We start from the raw sequence: 17,777 nt of genomic DNA, 5'->3' as shown, positions 1-17,777 counted from the left end.
CTCCAGGCCTCTTGCCTTCGCCAGCAGACCACCCCATGCCCCTCTCCCTTGCCACCAGAACTCTGGAGACACTCTGAATATGCACAAGGCCACCCTGGCAGTATCACTTGATGCCCGCGTGGAAAAGCAGCAAAAGGTAATAGCCCAAGGGAAAGACAAGCCTTTGCAGTCTCTCCACAACATCCTGAATCTAAGCACCTGGCAAGAAACAAAGCTCCTGAGGTACCAAGGCAGGCTGGCAGATGGTGCTTGTATCCTGCACAGGAGTCTCCACTCATCACCGCTTCGCTCCTCTTGGTGCAGGTACTTGTTTCGTGCACAGCTGGCTCTGATGCCTGTCCCAATAGATCTCATTTCTCCTTGCCTGTTCCCAGTAACAGCAAATCAGCATGTGGAGGTTAGCTACCAACCTGAGACCTACGAGGAGCACAGCAAGAAGGCAAGGTACAGTTTGGGAAGCTATTAGACCATTCATGGGATAACACTAATGGCTACTTCTGTATGTGTCCTACTATTCTTTAATGCAACTTAGGCTGTCACCAGATTTATATACAAAAAATGCCAATAACGCTTTGGCCCATTTCTGGCAAGTGTACTGCTGCATTGGCGTTTGGAGTCCCATTGTTCAGCTCTAGTTGAGCTCAGCTCGTGGCAAAGATGAAAACCTTGTTATGGGCGGGCCTAGGTGAATTTAATGCTTTAGTGCCCTTCACTGGGAATGGAGGGGTCTTTCTGGAAAGAGAAGAGGCCACCTGTACTGAGATTTAAGCAGGCTGAAAATAAACACCTAAGTGGGAAACTTTAACCTACAGGCCAAAACCAACCTGTCTTCTCTTATGTTGTGGGCAACTACCATGAGTTAGTTTTACCTAATCGCTATGTGCAGCCTGGATGTTTTACCAAATTCCACGGTGAATGGTTTTACCTTTGATAACACACCACTGAAAAGCTTTTGGAGCCCTGAGCTGTGACTGCTCTGGAAGGGGAAGTTGCTAGCACTATGAAAGATTAGAAACAAGCAATCCAATGCAAAACCATACTGTTCAAGATTGGGCTTTTATTTAAGGCAAAATATACTCACAGCTTTAATATTCATAATATGGATATACACAGAGTTTCTTCTGCCACTATGAAGCTTAGTATTATCACTGCTTTTAAAAAGCTATAAAATCTAGTTTCTATCATAATCTACAATACAAAACTAATACAATAAACACATTCTGAAAGATCACAGTGTTTAAAACATTAGAAGAGCAGGGGTCCTGCTTTTAAACAATAAGGTGCATTTCTAAAGAATCAAATCTATCTTGATTCTAAGGGCCTGTACCATATTATGGCTGCAAATGGCTATTACACTGAGAAACCAATCTAGGGTGTAGCACGTAGTCAAGAGATGAACACTATATGTTGGAATATATTGAATAATCAAGTGTCACCAACACAAACTGGACATGAAATAATGCCATTTCAGTTCCCTGTACTTTTTGTTCATATTGGCATTCAGGTAAGTTGCAGACATGTTGAAGGAAAATGGGTATAAAACTGCTATTAAATTGAACCCTGCATATGCAGACACCTGTGCTTTCCTCTTACTGGATGAACAAGCCTTACTAATTTCATGGGACTTGTGTAAAGGAAAGTCTGTAAGCTTGGAGTCTGGAATTACGTAGTTTTTCCCCTATTTCACATGTGTGAAGGATCTAACCTTCCACAGGAAATCAAGTGGGAGATTCACCACTGACATCAGCAGGTGGCATATCAGGCCCTTAAAATGGGTGCAGGAGGCCAAATCAGTGACAAAATCAGACCGTTGTTAGAGAAATTCTTTCTTCTCTCACGCATGGTCATAGTAATGAAGACAGGAACAGAGTTCAGTTTCTGGTCGGACAGCCTTTCTCTTCTATATGAAGTAGAAGGAAATGAATAGGATTTGTTTTCTATTCACTATGGGATATAACTGACTTCAGGACTTCTACATAAAATTTTCAGGGGAGTATGCATGTATAGTCATGCAGTGCTGTTGCTGAGTATCACTGCATTATAAAGAATCTTTTATTCAAATATCATTATACCACTAGGCAAAATGAGTTTTTAATTAATTTTCTGCCATACTAGTTTGTATGGCTGTACTTGACCTAAATGCCTCCACCTTCTCCCTTGTAAGTATTAAAAATAAACATGGCCTTATGTATTTCGAAGCTGTTTGCTATTTAGAAATTGACTTTTTTCAGAGCATCATTTAAAATTTTAAATATACAGGGTACAGGACCAACAGTGACATCAGAGACAGTGCAGATTAGTTAGGAAGTTTAATAACTCAAAGGAGGTCAAAAAGTTGGTGCATGTTGGCTTCTCCAATCTATTTTTTTAAACTGCCTAAACATTGATAGTGTACATCGCTTCCATTCCGTTGAATGCTAGGAGTAGGCAGTAGGTTCAGCTACAGGCAACGCCTTCACAGGGAGGCTGTTTTCAGCATATGATGATTTTGCTGCAATGGCAATGAAGCTAAAACCTGTACGGTGCACACTGTACCGCTATCTGTGCAATGAAGCAAACTGTGCTATTCTCTTGGAAAATGCCTATTACATCCCTAAATTGCGGTATTGTTTTGTGGGCCCTGAGCATTTTTGGCTTATGGCTTTGAAGTATGTTGTTCCCTCAGTAGCGTAATTTTTGGTCATTTTCTTATTTCTTTTCAATTTAGCTTTCTGCTGCTTACTACTTAGTCCAGGACATATTGTTATAAACTGAAATGTCTTCTCAGAGCAATCCAGATTGTGCTGTAAGCCAGTAATTGGTATAGTTCTTCACAGGAAGATTACTTTTTTAAAATTCACAGGGCAATTCTTATTCCTGATATACACTAATCTTCCTACAGATTAGAATATGCACTCATGCCAGTGAAAATTCAAGGTATGTAGGAGAAATTACCACACCTGAGATTTACGTGGCAGACCTCAGAGATACACTCTGTCCATGGATCTTATAGGTCCAAGTAACAAGGACATATTCTCAAAATGCATGCATAGGCTAAAATAGGTCACTGTTTGCGTAAAACATGCAGTATGTTGGTAGATGCTATAACTGTATATGCAGATAACGATGTAGGTAGAAAAATCTGATTGCTTATGAAAGTTTCTATTTGCACATATTAAACATGTATGTTTCTGAATATATCAGATACCTACAATTTGTTTTTTTCCACAGTACTTTAAAAACTAATCAGTATTCTTATCATATTATGTACATGTCCATATAATTATTATTAGAACATCAAGAGGCATTACTTAATTTCACAGAGTAGCAAAAGGGGCAACCACTTTACTTGCATATGTTTGTGCATTTTTCCCAGAACTATTTAAATATGTATTTTGGAATGTTTAGCCATTTCACTTGGTTTTGATTATCTGCATAGACTGAGATACTAGAGAAGTTAACATGCTCCCTTGAAAGTCTCTCTTTGTTTTATTTAATGATGTAAAACATCAGTGACAGTTGTTACGCAGTATAATGATTTTTCCTTAGCAGGTGGGAAATGGCAGAGCCAGTGAGAAAACCTGGGAGAGTAAAATAATGTAATGCAAGTAAGTGGAACACCCCTCTTAAGTAAAATCTATCAATCGTATTTCAAAGAACAGAAGACCTGGGCTGCTTCTTCAGCCCTCTGAAGTTATTCATAGGTTGGGAAAGACAGGCAGGGAAACTGATGGAAACAACAATCCAAACAAAGCAGATATTAAAAGCAGTGGCACAAAATCAATACCTTATCATGCTGAAAAGTTGTGAGTAGCAGGAAAAAAATAGGGTGTATTTGTTAGAACGGTACTGCTGCTGAAACTTACTGCATCTGGCTCTACAAGTCCTGAAATCACAATATCTGGACATTAGAGATCTGGTTTCCCTCAAAATTATTCCATGACAATAATCTATGGATGACCTATCAAAACAAATGAATAGTATATAGCTCCTTAAACTGATTTGTAATCTACAGCTTTACTCACAAACAGCATCACACAAACACAGGTACATCACAATAAGCACCAATACCAATACAATGCATCCTCTTTGCTTTAACAGCATAACCAGAAATAACTATTATTTCACTTAAATTCCTATTGCCTACACTTTAGAAACTAAACGCGGTCAAGAAACTAATGTGCAAACATGATGTGGTAAGTTGTGTTTTACACTTTGAAAGAGGCTTCTCAAGTTTCCGGTAACACAGTCTTTTGTCACAGCACCATGGCAGAATCTGTTCAGGAACACGCTTTTTCAGTCTGTTAGGGCCTGAATCAGGAGCAGGAAGGAGACAGCATCTCACTCAGAATGTCTAGCAAAGGTTGCATGATCGATTCCTTGAAGCAGTAGGGAGGGAACACAAAGGACCTTATTTTTTTATTACACTGAAAAGTGCTGATGGCTCTGCTCAGGTTGCTTTCCTGTCAATGTCTTAAAAGCAACAAATAAAGGTTGCAACAGCATGTATGTAACAGCATATATAGTACAAAGGAAAAAATATTAGACAATTACGAGGAGGAAAAAGATGAAAAAAGACTGCTCATTTAATGACTGGCATTTTCAGAAGAGCCCTGGGGGTATATTTACACTGTGCTCAGAAGCTGAGACTACAGCACATCTAGTAGCCACCTTGACCTAGCAAGGTCAGATGAGAAAAGCCACGAAGCTCTAAGAATGAGCTCAAACTGCCATGTGTAATAAAACAGATGAACGATTACATTCCAAGATTTTACAAGAGGTATCCCATGAGACTGGATGTTTATGTTACTGATCTTGTGTCGTAAACAAAGTCTGCATGCTGCCCTTGCTGATGCTAGTGCCGAATTTGCATAACTTGCAGAGAGATGTTTGGGATCTAGATTTTGAAAACTGGGCGGTTACATTGGTTTTTCTCCTTGTTGAATGGACTAAATCTTTCTAAAAATAACTATTCTTTCTCACAGGATGAGTATCAAATGAAGGCAAACACATGGCTTCGCACATGGAGAATGGTTGCGGAGACAAGATTTGTTTTGTGGGTACTGCTGAACACAACACAGAGCAGATCAGAGTCTCCTTTGAATGTAAGTCAGAAGGAATTAATTCTACAAAGAGACAGAGGGAAAACCCCTAGAAGCCTAACATGAGTTCTTAATGTGTATTTCCTGCCATTTATGAAGAATTACATTAAAAGATTAATGCAGACATGACAGTTGGAAGTTAAGCATGATAAAATGGAGTGATTTTATCTACCTCTATTATGGTAAATTTTAACATACATGTGGCATATGTTAGAATTCGTGACTTGGTCAGGTTACTGTACTGATCTATTGTGCTCTAGATTTATTGAGGTTTGGCAAACACATTCTTCTTCAAGCATCTCCTGAGAAATAAATAACTGGAAACAATTAAACGTTGTGGTCCATTGGTAATGAAAAAGTAGGCTCTGGGGACAGAATCAAAAGGTCGTGATTACTATTCTGATACACATACTCTCATGAGGCTTAAGTTTGGAGCTGTTTGGGTTTTTGACAGTGTAGTTACCAAAACACTAGGTGGTTTTGTTCTGTGTTTGCATCTCTAAATAAAAGGATGGGAAATAACTGTAAGATTGCAACAGCTCGAGTCTACATGGCAGAACCTACTTCTCTGTCTTACAATAAGGTGGAATACAGTTACTGTAGCTACCTAAATGCTGTGGCACAAATGTTGTTACTTACGTGTTTTAGCTGAGTGACATCACCCTACAATAAAAATTGAGACTGAAAACTTACTGACCACAGGGGAAAAGTAGATAGGCCAAGTTCTACCTTCCTTAAGCATCTGTTTGAAAAGGTTCCAGTTATGAAAAATATGAGCCACTTTCATTACAGAAATGGACTTAGGATCTTCACTACTCACAGCTGGCTTTGCTCTGATCTAACAGGAACGTTTCAACATGTCTGGGCAGAGCACACACACATCTCCGTTATCTTTTTGATTTAGCCTCACATGTATACCTCCCGATGAAATACATCCTCGTACGTGTACACATCTCACTGCTCAGGGTAACAAAGTTACATTAATGGCTTTCTTAAAAGTCCTTTTATCCCACAAATAATAAACATGTAACAATTGTATATTGAATTTTAACATTTCCATTCACAAAAAAAATCCATAAATTCTTCACAAATTGATACAGAACTGCATTGCTTTATTCACTAATTAAAAATAGTTACTTCTGTGATTAAGTAATTAGAGCTGCACAGTGCAAGACAAAATAGCAGAAATCCTAATCTGCAGCTCATAATAATGCAAGCCATCTCATTAAAATAACAGTGGCAAGAGCACGAATGGGATTACTGTATTAATATGCAGAAGGACTGCAAGACCTGGCTCCAACTTATAGCCTGATCAAGGCCCACTGAAATTAAATGGGAACTTTAATCCATTAAAGGCATTAAAAATAAAGAAATTGTAATCTCCTCCAGCTGAGAATGCAGGAAGAGAGACTGCATTGTTTGGCAGTGCATGTATGTCAGCTTTTTCACACTTACTTCAATTTTTATGACATTCTGGTCTTCCCAATCTGTCTTTGAAGGTTATTGCACTACATTATTCCCATATAAATAAAAATAAATAAATAGTAAGTATTATTTTAAATACAGACATTGATTTTATATTTTTTTTAGTACAAATCTATGTTAGCATTTTCTTTAGCTTTCAAGTACCATGTCATATACGTAATACATATAAACCAGCATATATTGCAACCTTAAGTGCTAGTGCAACTAATGTTCAGCAACTCATTCATTTCTATAGCTACAAATCATTTGGGCACATACATTATTTTGTTAACCAGGAAAAGAAGTAATTTGAGCTTTGTTATGAGGTTTTTCTTAAGATCAGTATGCCATCCAAGGTCCGCATTCAGTTTGCAGTGTTTGTAGTGAACAAATCATCAAGGAAAACAGATTTTCTGTTCTCTGAAATATGTACATTATTGTTCAGAAATGCTGCTATGAGCAATTAATTTTTAAAGGAAGCTTCTGTGTCAGCGAACAATACTTATCTAGTAATGCTGTATCGTGAAGAAAGCATCTGCCTGCTGTACCTTTGTTATAAAACTTTTTGATCCAAGTCTTTTCCATGGCTCCACTCATCTTCCCTGTGACAGGGAAAGTATTGACAGGAAGTGACAAAGTTACAGTAAATCAGTAAGGAGACCAGCTCCTTGCCACAGACTGAGTTCTGAAAGGAAGGGTCAAGTTCAGTTCTCAATTATGCACATGAAACCCCACTAGCTGAAATGAACTTGTGAAACTGCAGGCTGAATATAAAGCTATCTACCTAATTATCTTTATATGCATATGAAGATGAAAGAGCTCCAAGAGACAGGTACTACTAATACATGTTACTAAAAATAGTAGATGTGGGTTTAGGTAAAAAAATTCCAGATTTTGCCTTTGTGCGGTGTAGTGACACATCTACAACACCCTCCCCGATCAATGCATTGCTGCATGAAGAGTTGTTTTTGCAGGTCTCTTTAAAACCTAATGGATGTATCACTGTTTCCTCTTTTTGCATGCCCCTGTAATTCTAGCTTGCTTTTTTTTCCCCCCCCTGTGCAACCACCAAATTAAACATTTGATAATGCCCCTTTCTCTCTCATTTCAATAATTAGATTTTGCTTCTTATTACAGCTAAATAGCTATCATATCAGATTCAATCACTTCCCCCATTTTTTTTTCCACTGACACATTTTTTTTGACCACACACTTCCCTCCCCAAACCCCAGAGTATTTTCTTTTTCACCTGACTCCCAGCTACATTAAGGCTAGCATTAGTGGTACCAGTGGCTTGTTTCGTAAATAGCCTGTCTTGACAAATATGTGAAACCGCAGGTGCCCTTTCCCATAGCCACCAGGACGTGGCACTGGAGAATGATACTCTCTAGACAAAGACACTGAAGAGAGGAAACTCAGCTTGGTTGGGTTGCAGCAAGTCAGTCAGGAAACACACAGTTCCTGAGAAACCTTCATACAGACTATATACACTTTCTAATGCCCGGGAACCAGCCTTAAATTCTTCTGTAAATAAGAACTCTGCAAACCTAAGAGAGAGAAAAAAAATAAATGTTACTATTTGATGTCCCTCTATGTCTACTTGTTGTTTGAAAGCATTATTTCAATAACATTCAATGACTAAGAACAATAGAATGTTCATTATTATCTGCAAATTTTACACTATCTAATTTCTACATGAAACTGAGGTCCATTGGGTCTCTAGAAGAGATCTAACAAATTTTTGCAATCTGTACGTGCATTATGCTTGTCTAAGAGCTATACATTTTTTCTGGTTTTTGTAGGATGCATCTTTAAACATACTTTTAAAAACCTTCTACCTTGGTTGTTCTTTCAGCAGGATGCAAGCAATGCTTGACATTGATGCAACAAATGCTGTAATGCTGAAGTAACTACACAAATAAAATATTCTCACTTCAAAGGAAACAGCTGAAAATGTCACCCTAATTACTATCCCACTTCCCCTCATTATTCTATGTAGTAAGGAAAACAGTAACAAACATTGAATACTGCATTTTTAAACATGTACACTAAATTACAGAAATATAATTAAAGATAATAGCAGCACCGGGACAGAATTTTCAGCAGACCATACTTGCCTGCATCAGGACAAATGGAATTAACCCCACTAGCTAAGCTGAACAGCACAATGCCAAACTGGCTAAAGCTGGGAATGATAAATTAAAAAAAACGTAAAATAACAGCAAAGCAGGTCCTATACTTATTTTCCACTTTTAATAGTAAGGTATAGTGTTAAATGCTCTGAAATATCAGAACAAATCACATTTTAGTCTGCTCCTGGACTTGGGTACGCAACTTGGCTGGTTTCTGATCTCATGTCAGGATGAGACCTGGATGCACGCTGCTCCTCCCCACCCGCTCTGCTCCCTCCGAAGGAGCGCAGGCTTGCAGGCAGGGAGGGAGGGAGAGAGCCTGGGAGAACTCAGTGCTTCTCCCACCACAGGCAGCCTGGAAGCAGGACCGCAGGGCTCCCCACGCGACTGCGCCTGCCCCACAATTCACAGAACTGCACCTGAGGCTTAAACACTCAGTTTACATCCAAGGGCGGTGATCACAGACTGAGCAGCTTTACAAATGTTCCTGCAACTTTCCAATATGACCCTGAATCTAGAAAGGCAGGAATGCTAACCTTTGTGCCCTGTATATGTATTTTGAGTTTCCAGTGAGCCTATACAGCAGCAGGAACACATAAGCACTACCAGCCACTCCATGGCATATTCCAGGTCCCTTCTTCAACAGGCCCTTCTGCCAAGTTAGCTCTCCACAGCGGATACAAGTGTCCAGATATTGAGGCTTCTTGGAAACCAGGTAAGCTTTGGCAAACAAATATGCAATGCCTAGGAAAATAGCAGCGAGATTGTCTTTTGTAGTAAGCAGGGCAAGGGTTCTGTACAACACACACGAAAATTAAGATTAATACACTAAAAAACCTGCAGTCTCATGCACTACACATGTCAATGTTACATATCTATGTATGCCACATGGAGGGGAGCGTATCCGATATGCTAAAAAGCATATGGTAAGATGTACTTATCCACTCCCTGTGACAACACCACTGTCAATCTTTTTCAACGCATTACTGAATTTCAGGGTTTACTCTAACATGCCCAGTCTTTTATCAATTTAAAACAGCAGTCACATTTTTGCCTTTAAAACAGTAAAGTCTTAGCAATGTCTTCTATTGTTTTCAAACCCCCCTTCACCTCACCCATTTACAGTGACAGAAACACAAGGATGGACAAGATCATTTCTTACACTGGCAACAGATACAATTTTTTACTGAATGAGAAAAATAAACTTGCTCTTTTTTTTTTTTTTCCTCAGTGGGGTCTAAGCTGCTTTATTCTATCTACAGATATGCATACTAACTTCTGTAAAAAAACCAAAAACAGCTGACATTTTTAGAGGGGATTCAGATAAAATAATCACAATCTTCAACAGAGCACTGCACAGCTCAGTTCACAGCAACCTTAAAAGAATGCACATGACAAAAAAGAAATCAAGTGCCTAAGGAAATGTTTAGAATAGCTCACTTGTGGTCTGAATATAACATACACTGAAATAACTGAAAAGTGTTCTTGTAAGCTACATGTGCGTTACTACCCAAGAACAGTGATGGAATACAGGACTTTCTGGGGAAGAACAATAGCAATTCATGAATTTGCATGTCTCTACATGTCCCCTAAAGTAACTTCTTTGGGATTTTGTCACTTTGGTTGAGTCTCACTGCATATGTCTTCACTAACAGTTAAAGCAAAGTCAAAGACCACTCTGAAGATACTGAAACAAAGAGGGCATCTTCCCTGCGGGTTCCAGCCACACTGCAGAAGCAATCACAGAATCACGGAATGGCCAGGGTCAGAAGGGACCTCTGGAGATCATCTAGTCCAACCCCTGCTAAAGCAGGTTCATCTACAGCAGGTTGCACAGGATCACATCCAGGCGGGTTTTGAATATCTCCAGAGAAGGAGAATTTTTTCCCCTTAAATATAAAAAAGGTTGGTAAGCAAAAGCTGTTTTCCCCTCATTTCCCTAGTGTACAAGAGCAAGAAGGTTGCTCCTTAATCATACCAACAACAACAACAAAAAAAAAGTGCATTACCAGAAAGCACATTTAAAGGATGTTCATTATAATGTACTTTTTGTTACTTTAAATAGAACACCTTTAAAAGCAATGCATCAATGCTCATGGATGTTCTTTAATAAAAGGAAGTTTTTCTGCAAGCATCTAGGTTCATGTTACCAAGCCAATACTAGTCAGCAATAAAATTCTGTCTGGGGATAAAAACTCAATACACAGCACTACTTGCTGAAATTACTAAGGTATAGGATTAGATTTTGAACGGACAGACATCAGCCAGCTTTGCCTCATGAACCCAAACTAAGGATTAATTCTCTTTTTCTCTGAAAAGCAGTTTTGTATGGGTGACTTTCAGAAAAATGCCTCTTGCAAGTACATGAAAATACTTTGGTCAAATTTATGCATTATCCATGTAATAAGTGCAGCATAAACTTTGACTCTGATGTGCAGGGAAAAAAGGTATTCTGAAGGCCTTCCCAAAACTCACAGATACATCTATGCATACTATTTTTCTGTCCAGCCATATGCTGTCTTTTCACTCAGCTGTACCTTTCTTTGAGGTCTTGTCATGAAACAGAGCAAGACTGGCAAACATACAGTTCAGGATCACCAAAATTCTTTCAGCTATGATCACCCCTACTTTTAAGCAGAAAATAACCTATCATTCCAGCTGCTTCAGCAATAAGCCACTCTTTACTGAAACAAAAAGCCTAAATAGTTTGCCTGCATCTCCTAAAATGCCAAAATTGGTCAAATTTAACTTGCGATCAATGGCAATCACATGGAGTCACCTAACATGGAAAAGCAATGTGATCAGCATCTGGCTAGTCATAGCATCAATGGGAAAAGAACCTGGAGCTCCATGACACCAGTGTACAAGCTCATTCTCCCGCTCGATTGTCTCTCCCAGCTCAGGAGGCCAGTTGCTGTTCTGTTCTTGGTCCATAAGAAAATCAACGCTCTGCCATACAAGCTCCTGATCTGCTGGCTGCAGGTACTCATAATAGGAAAGCAACATCTGAAGGATTGATGAAAGCCCATGTGCTGCACCTGTAAAGAACAGAAAGAGTCAAATCAGAGGGTGGGTTTAGGTCCTGCCTTCACCTCACAGCAGCTTTCCCTGGGAACCGATTTCCTTGTCAAGTGCATGGCTCTTCCATCTTCTTCATGCACATTACAGGTGCTTGGAATAAAAACTTCCTAGGTGCTTGACACTATGATTTGTTACTACTTCTGTCATTTCCAGTTCCCCTAATTATGCAAAAATATGTATGATTTTTTTCTACTTCCACTCTGATATGACTGAAAGTCAGTGTGTGGAGCTAAACTGAACCTAAACTGAATACTGTTTCAAGACATTACTCTTCACACACTACTGAATCTGGATTGGTATTCTGAAGTCTTTGTTAAACCCAAAATGTAACTGGACCATAAATAGTATTCCCAGTTACTGACTGACAGTATCAGTCATCTAAAACCTAAATTTCAGTGCAAGAACTGTCTGTACCTGCCAGGGTCTGTGGAGCAGCACCACTCAGAGATTTCTACCTCTGCTCCCCTGCCAGAGAACTCACTAACATCCACAAACCAATCTCACACTTTCTCCAGTGTGATATCGTGCCTTGAAGACCCCACTAGGGACCTGCTCAGTGACCTTTCACCACTGCTTCAGAAGAGCTCCAGATAAGCTGCTCGTGATGGATAGGAGCTGACCATATGCTTGAGTTGTACTGCTACAGCAAAAAATGCTCTGCAAGTCCCTGTGTGGCAACAGCAGCTTACAAATAACATCCCCTGACTGTTCTCTCTGTGGACCTTCTCCACACAGTTGGATGGTCCCAACTCAGTCAGGAGAAATCCCACCCTGTGGTTTTTACATATTTTATTTCTGAAACATCTACAACACAGCATCACTTTCAACACAGCTGGTGTGTTTTACTCACCAAGATACTCTGTTCCATAGTAGGAATACATGAGTGGAAACGGTTTCCTCTTCTTCACTGCATACTGCTTTCCTGATTCTAGTATGGCCAGGCAAATTGATTTTATTTGTGCTGGGGTCAGCACCTAAACAGAAACATCAAACCAAACATCAAGTCTATTATAATAATTTTATTTTCCAGACATTTATCAGGACTCTGCATTTTTGCTGGTGCACAAGACAAAGTACTGCCTTTAATCTTATGAGCATGCCATAATAGACATCATTATTAAGAGCTCCTTACACAAAATAGTAAATGTACATAATGTTTCTCAAAACAAGAATTTCATCCTGTCTCAGGAAACTGTCAAATCTTTAGCTGCAAAAAAGAAGGGAAAAGAGGCCCACTAAGAACTCCTGCCTTTCCTTCCCAGGATGGCACCTGACAACAAGCAACCAGGCAAGCTGCAGAACATCAGCCTCCAGAGTAGCAGATAAGACAAAGAAAAACAGACCTAGAGAGGGAGTAAATGTTACAGGCTTTATCGGGGCATACCAAGCTAGGCAGATTTTTCTGCAAGCATGATAAAAAAAAGAGGAAGAAAGGAAGAGGATCCTAAATTTTCTTGAAAAACCAATACTACATATGTAGGTCCGGAAGTGTTTTAGTAAAAGAATCAGGCCTTCTTATTTCAAGACAATGCTAAGAAAAATGAAGCGCAAGACAGGTTTCTGTGAAGACAGGCTAGCTACGTTTACGGGACTTTATCATCATGAACAGGTCAACACTGCCTTTAATGCAGTCCAAAGAAATGACTAATGCCTTATTTACATCAAAACTAAGACTGAAAAAAACATACCTTTCACCAGATGTTCATTTTTCCAAGTCACTGACCTAAAGCACACAGTGAGGAGCTGGTTTTCCAGGTTTTAACTACAGCTCTAATTATATGCAATTCACTGCAATCATCAGCAATTTCCTCTGTGTCAGCCACACCTGTAGGTTATGGACCAGTACCTAGGTAATTTAAGTAACTTAGTTGAAGTAGTGTTTTGGCTTTAGGGGGAAACCTGTATGGCAGCTGTACTTTGCAAAAATATATTTCAACTTAGGAAAAGTGAACTGAGAAAGAAAACAGGCAAAATGAGGCAGAAAAAAGAAAAAGGCTGTAGAAATATCCCTGTCAAGATAAACAGCAATCCAAAACTAACTGGAATATCAAGATAATGTTTTTAAAGTGTTTCTGAACACATTTGGTTTCGCCATAGTTTGTATTACCACAGGATTTACTCTTTAGATAATACTGTCAGTGTTAAGTATGGATGCAACATCTGTTATAAACTATATTCTCTCATTTGGCATGTATAAGATGGTATGGAAAATTAATGTCACTTAAAACTTCACTGAAAACTAATGGCTGAAATATCTTTTTTGTCTATCTTACCTTGCTCCCTGTTAACAAGGCATTTTATTACAGCTGCTCCAAATGACTATGCTATTTGTACAACCTGGAAAACAACCTACTCCTGATCGTGATTAGTGTTCTTTAATGTTACTGCAGTAGAAGTAAATAAGCCATTAACATCTGGAGACTTCACTCATTGCCAGTCATTTTTAAATTAATTGTTTTAATTTCACTGAATTTAAAGAAATAGTTTAAATCCTAAGCAAATGAGGACAGCGGAGACATGGTGAGACACACTGCATACTCTCCAGAGCTCTCATTTTACCATCTTGCAGTTTGGGACCTAATAATGGCTATTTTAAGGTACTGATGGTGTATTTTGAATGGATTTAAATTTCTACCCAAATCCAGCCTTGCACAACACTGCACAAAGAAGTATCAGTTAGGAAGAAATGCATTGTTCACCTTTTTGTTATATAATGTAAGTATAAAAAGTCAAACACTTAAGCGCTATGATTACTTCAGTTATACATAGTATACTGTTTGGGCTGGCATAATGAAATATGCTAATGAATATCACCTCTTTTTCAGAATGCAAAAAAAGCTCACATGCAAAGCTAGATCAAAATGATTATTTAAAATCATAATTAGAATGGACGATAGAAATCAACTCTTCCTGACCCACTTCCACATTACTGAAGAAAATGTAAAAGAAAATAACCTGTATATCTTGAAAGCAACCTTCTGGCTACTCACTGACCTGTACGCTTTAAGACGGGTAGAAGATGTGTCCTAACTAATAGCTAGGTAAGAAAACTTCCATGCTGACTCCAAGTCTCTCTTACCAATTGCCTAAATCCACAGTAATTGCACTGTTACCTCTGTTTTCCAAAACACTTAAATATGAAGGTTTTGTATTTGCTCCTTATTCTAGGAAACGGTTTGCTGGAACAGAAACATTAATTTACCATCATTATTAATGGACTTCCACAGGTTGAATGATCAGAAATCACATTTAAGTTTTCCATTGGTTGCTACATTTTATTTCAACCAATTCTTTCACCTTACCAAGAAACAGATAATATGTGGCCAGTCTCTGTATGCTCCCTCACAACAGCTTTAATAAAACAGCTAAAAACTTTTGACCAAAACAACAATCATAAACCACATAAATCATAACCACAGACGTACGTGTAGCCATGGTTCTACAAAGTTAATTTTAATTTCAGTGTAGTCACAGTGCCTCCTTGACCCAGGAATTACTGAAAGAGTATGTTTCATTAGGGACGGCAAAGAAATAAACTGATCATCCCAAAGGCTTTGAAAGGATAAATTGCATGTTGATATCACATCCACTGTTGAAAGCTGTCAGATGCTTTGATGAAGAATAAAGCCAATATGAGAATATCCTATACTCAGAAAAAAATTTCATGCTTGAGATAGCTACATTTTTTGAGAAACTTCTTGAATGTCATTTAATATGAGCTGGCTACACAGCAGGTAAAATTATTCTTTATCATGTCAGTACTTACAAAGACTAGTGACATTAAGAGATATATTGCTGGTGGTTTAATATTTCAGCTAACACGTTTAGTATTTTTAAGGACACCACAACCTATCGTGTTACACTGGATGTGTTCATTTTAGTACCCTCACTAGATCAAAATTTAAAATACATGTGTTCCGCATTTTCCCTGGAATTTTTGTATCAATTGGTCAGTGGAGTTCCTTATTTTCTGTTTTAAATCATTGTTCAGTGATGTTGTATACTGTTAAACAACAGTTCCAATCACCTTGGTGACAGCTGTGTTCCCCTATAGCTCTTACTTTAAGTACGACACTTGAGCAGCACTGTAATATGTAGTATTTGTACTACTGCCTGTGCCTAGGAGCCCTACTTATAGCAAAAAGCCACTGTGATTGCCTCTGAAGTCTCTCCATTTTTCTGTTGTGCCACTGCAGACAATATGCCTTCTCCCATTAAGGCACTCCACAAATTATTTAAGGCAGGTACTTTATTCTGTAAATCCCTGTTAAAAGTCAGCAAAGGAGTGCTATGTCTACAGCAATTAGAGAACGCTGTCCTTTTTTGTTGTTAGCAATCTTTCTCAACCTGAGATTGTTTAGTTGGAAGCAATTTCACAATCCTTTTAATCTGCTACGAGAGATTTTGTAATATATTGGTTATGGCAATGCTGGGTGCTAGATAATTGTTTCAAAAACTGTAGACAGATATCTTGACCTTGAGGATCAGGCAGAAAGAAGGACTAGCTCTTCTTTGCTTCTGATGACAGTACCAATTTCAGCGGTTCATTATTCTTCTGAATGTTTGCTACAAAGCCCCTTGGCTCATGATTTGCCTTTTGAAAACCACTGCTACCTGAAACTGCATACTGTATTGAGAATATTTGAGGACTGTAAGCTTTTAGTTCTTTTAACAGACCTGTGTTTATTTTCTTAGTGCTCTTTCCTGTATGTATCTTTGCTGAATGCCAAGTATCATTATCTTTTTTTAGATGCATCAGTACCTTTATGAAGTAACAGCGACATTTACATCACTGTGGAAAAAGCCACCTTCTATGCATGTAAAAAATATTAATATGCATCTAACACATCAGGCCTTTCTCTGTCATATTTCTAAAAATCCATTTACATGAATTTGATCATACCCTTTTTCTGATGCTGTAGAAAGTGTCAAAATAAGCTGAAAAAAAAATGGGTTGGTTTACAAATAACCTAACAGGAGCTTTGCCATTGGTCTCCTATCCTGGAAGCCCAGAAGAGGGAGCTTGTGAACTAGTTATAATACTCAAAAATGCTGCAAAAAGATACACATGCCCCTGTTCAGCAGGACAGCTGACTCAAGCGGAAAGATGCTGTAGCCAACTTGGTAATACCTTACTGCACTGTGTGATGTTTAAGTTCGCTCCTTAAGTTTGACTTTTTTCTACCAAAGACGGGCTGGGATTTTTCAGGGACCTTGTGTGCAATGTCATGGCCAGCTGGGTTTTTTTCTTTCAGGTGATGCTAACACCCAAAGCCACAGAAATGTAACAGGCACAAAGTCAGAGGGGTCTGCCTCCCCTCAGTGTTATCCCAGTTTGCCTGAACTTCCTCCTACAGCAGAGAACCCAGCTCCAAGTGCACAGCTGTCTGCTTTTCTTATAAGCAGTGTCGAGCACACCCTTCTTTTCAAAATCATAATATATTTTTTAAATGTCCTGAAAACTTTGTTCAAGGAATCAGATTAGTTCCTGAAGTACTACTGATACTGTTGCTACTGCAGTACGTTCACGCTGTAACAGCACCATGAATAGCAATTTCTAGAGAGCGTACTTTCCCAGTTTTCTCATATTAACACAACCACATGACAAGGTGTGTAGACGCAGCACAACTACTAGTACGATTGTTTCAGTTCATTGGAAAACCGTACTTGACTGCAATCTTGAGTAAAACAGACTTCCCTATAGATCCCGTTGGTATTGCTTGGTTTTAACATGTAAATTTTGGGGATTTTGAGGCTTGCTCTTTGCCTCACCAGCATGAAGGCAACAATGTCAGTCCTGTCCTGTTTTGTGGGTCACTAATCACAGGTCCAATCAGAAACTGAAGACTGCACTTATTCCTGATGAATCGGATTACTGGTAAAGATGACAATACAGCACTTTGGTTATTGCTAATGGAATACAAAATCTTCACAGGTCTCACCTGCCAAGACTGCGCAGCACTAAACCCGTCAAATTCTGCTGTTAAATCTTCAGAATGGGAAAATTTCAGACACAGCT

The 17,777-nt window shown here is 38.8% G+C and overlaps 1 protein-coding gene and 1 long non-coding RNA gene across 3 annotated transcripts in view; one reads left to right on the top strand and one right to left on the bottom strand.

The window, feature by feature from the left end:
• The first annotated feature begins 6 nt into the window (after nucleotides 1-6).
• On the top strand, nucleotides 7-5,099 carry LOC129784279 (uncharacterized). The gene is made up of 3 exons (XR_008746734.1): nucleotides 7-136; nucleotides 304-444; nucleotides 4,965-5,099. It is a non-coding gene; the product is annotated as an uncharacterized LOC129784279 (long non-coding RNA).
• LANCL3 (LanC like family member 3) overlaps nucleotides 1,038-17,777 on the bottom strand; it is a 38,442-nt gene continuing 21,702 nt past the window's right edge. Inside the window, exons 2-6 of one of the 2 annotated variants that reach the window (XR_008746732.1) lie at nucleotides 12,609-12,732; nucleotides 11,518-11,715; nucleotides 9,214-9,421; nucleotides 5,280-8,092; nucleotides 1,038-4,358 (exon numbers count right to left, since the gene is read on the bottom strand). Coding sequence is in view for 1 of the 2 variants with exons in the window: in XM_055801142.1 (XP_055657117.1) it covers nucleotides 7,933-8,092; nucleotides 9,214-9,421; nucleotides 11,518-11,715; nucleotides 12,609-12,732 (690 nt within the window). In the remaining variant the exon portion in view is untranslated. Of the gene's footprint in view, nucleotides 8,093-9,213; nucleotides 9,422-11,517; nucleotides 11,716-12,608; nucleotides 12,733-17,777 lie in introns of both variants that reach the window. The other variant, XM_055801142.1, reaches the window with a different exon arrangement.

Source organism: Falco peregrinus, chromosome 4 (genome assembly GCF_023634155.1).
Source record: "Falco peregrinus isolate bFalPer1 chromosome 4, bFalPer1.pri, whole genome shotgun sequence".
Taxonomy (NCBI): Eukaryota; Metazoa; Chordata; class Aves; order Falconiformes; family Falconidae; genus Falco; species Falco peregrinus.
This window is presented reverse-complemented; position numbering and strand designations above follow the sequence as displayed.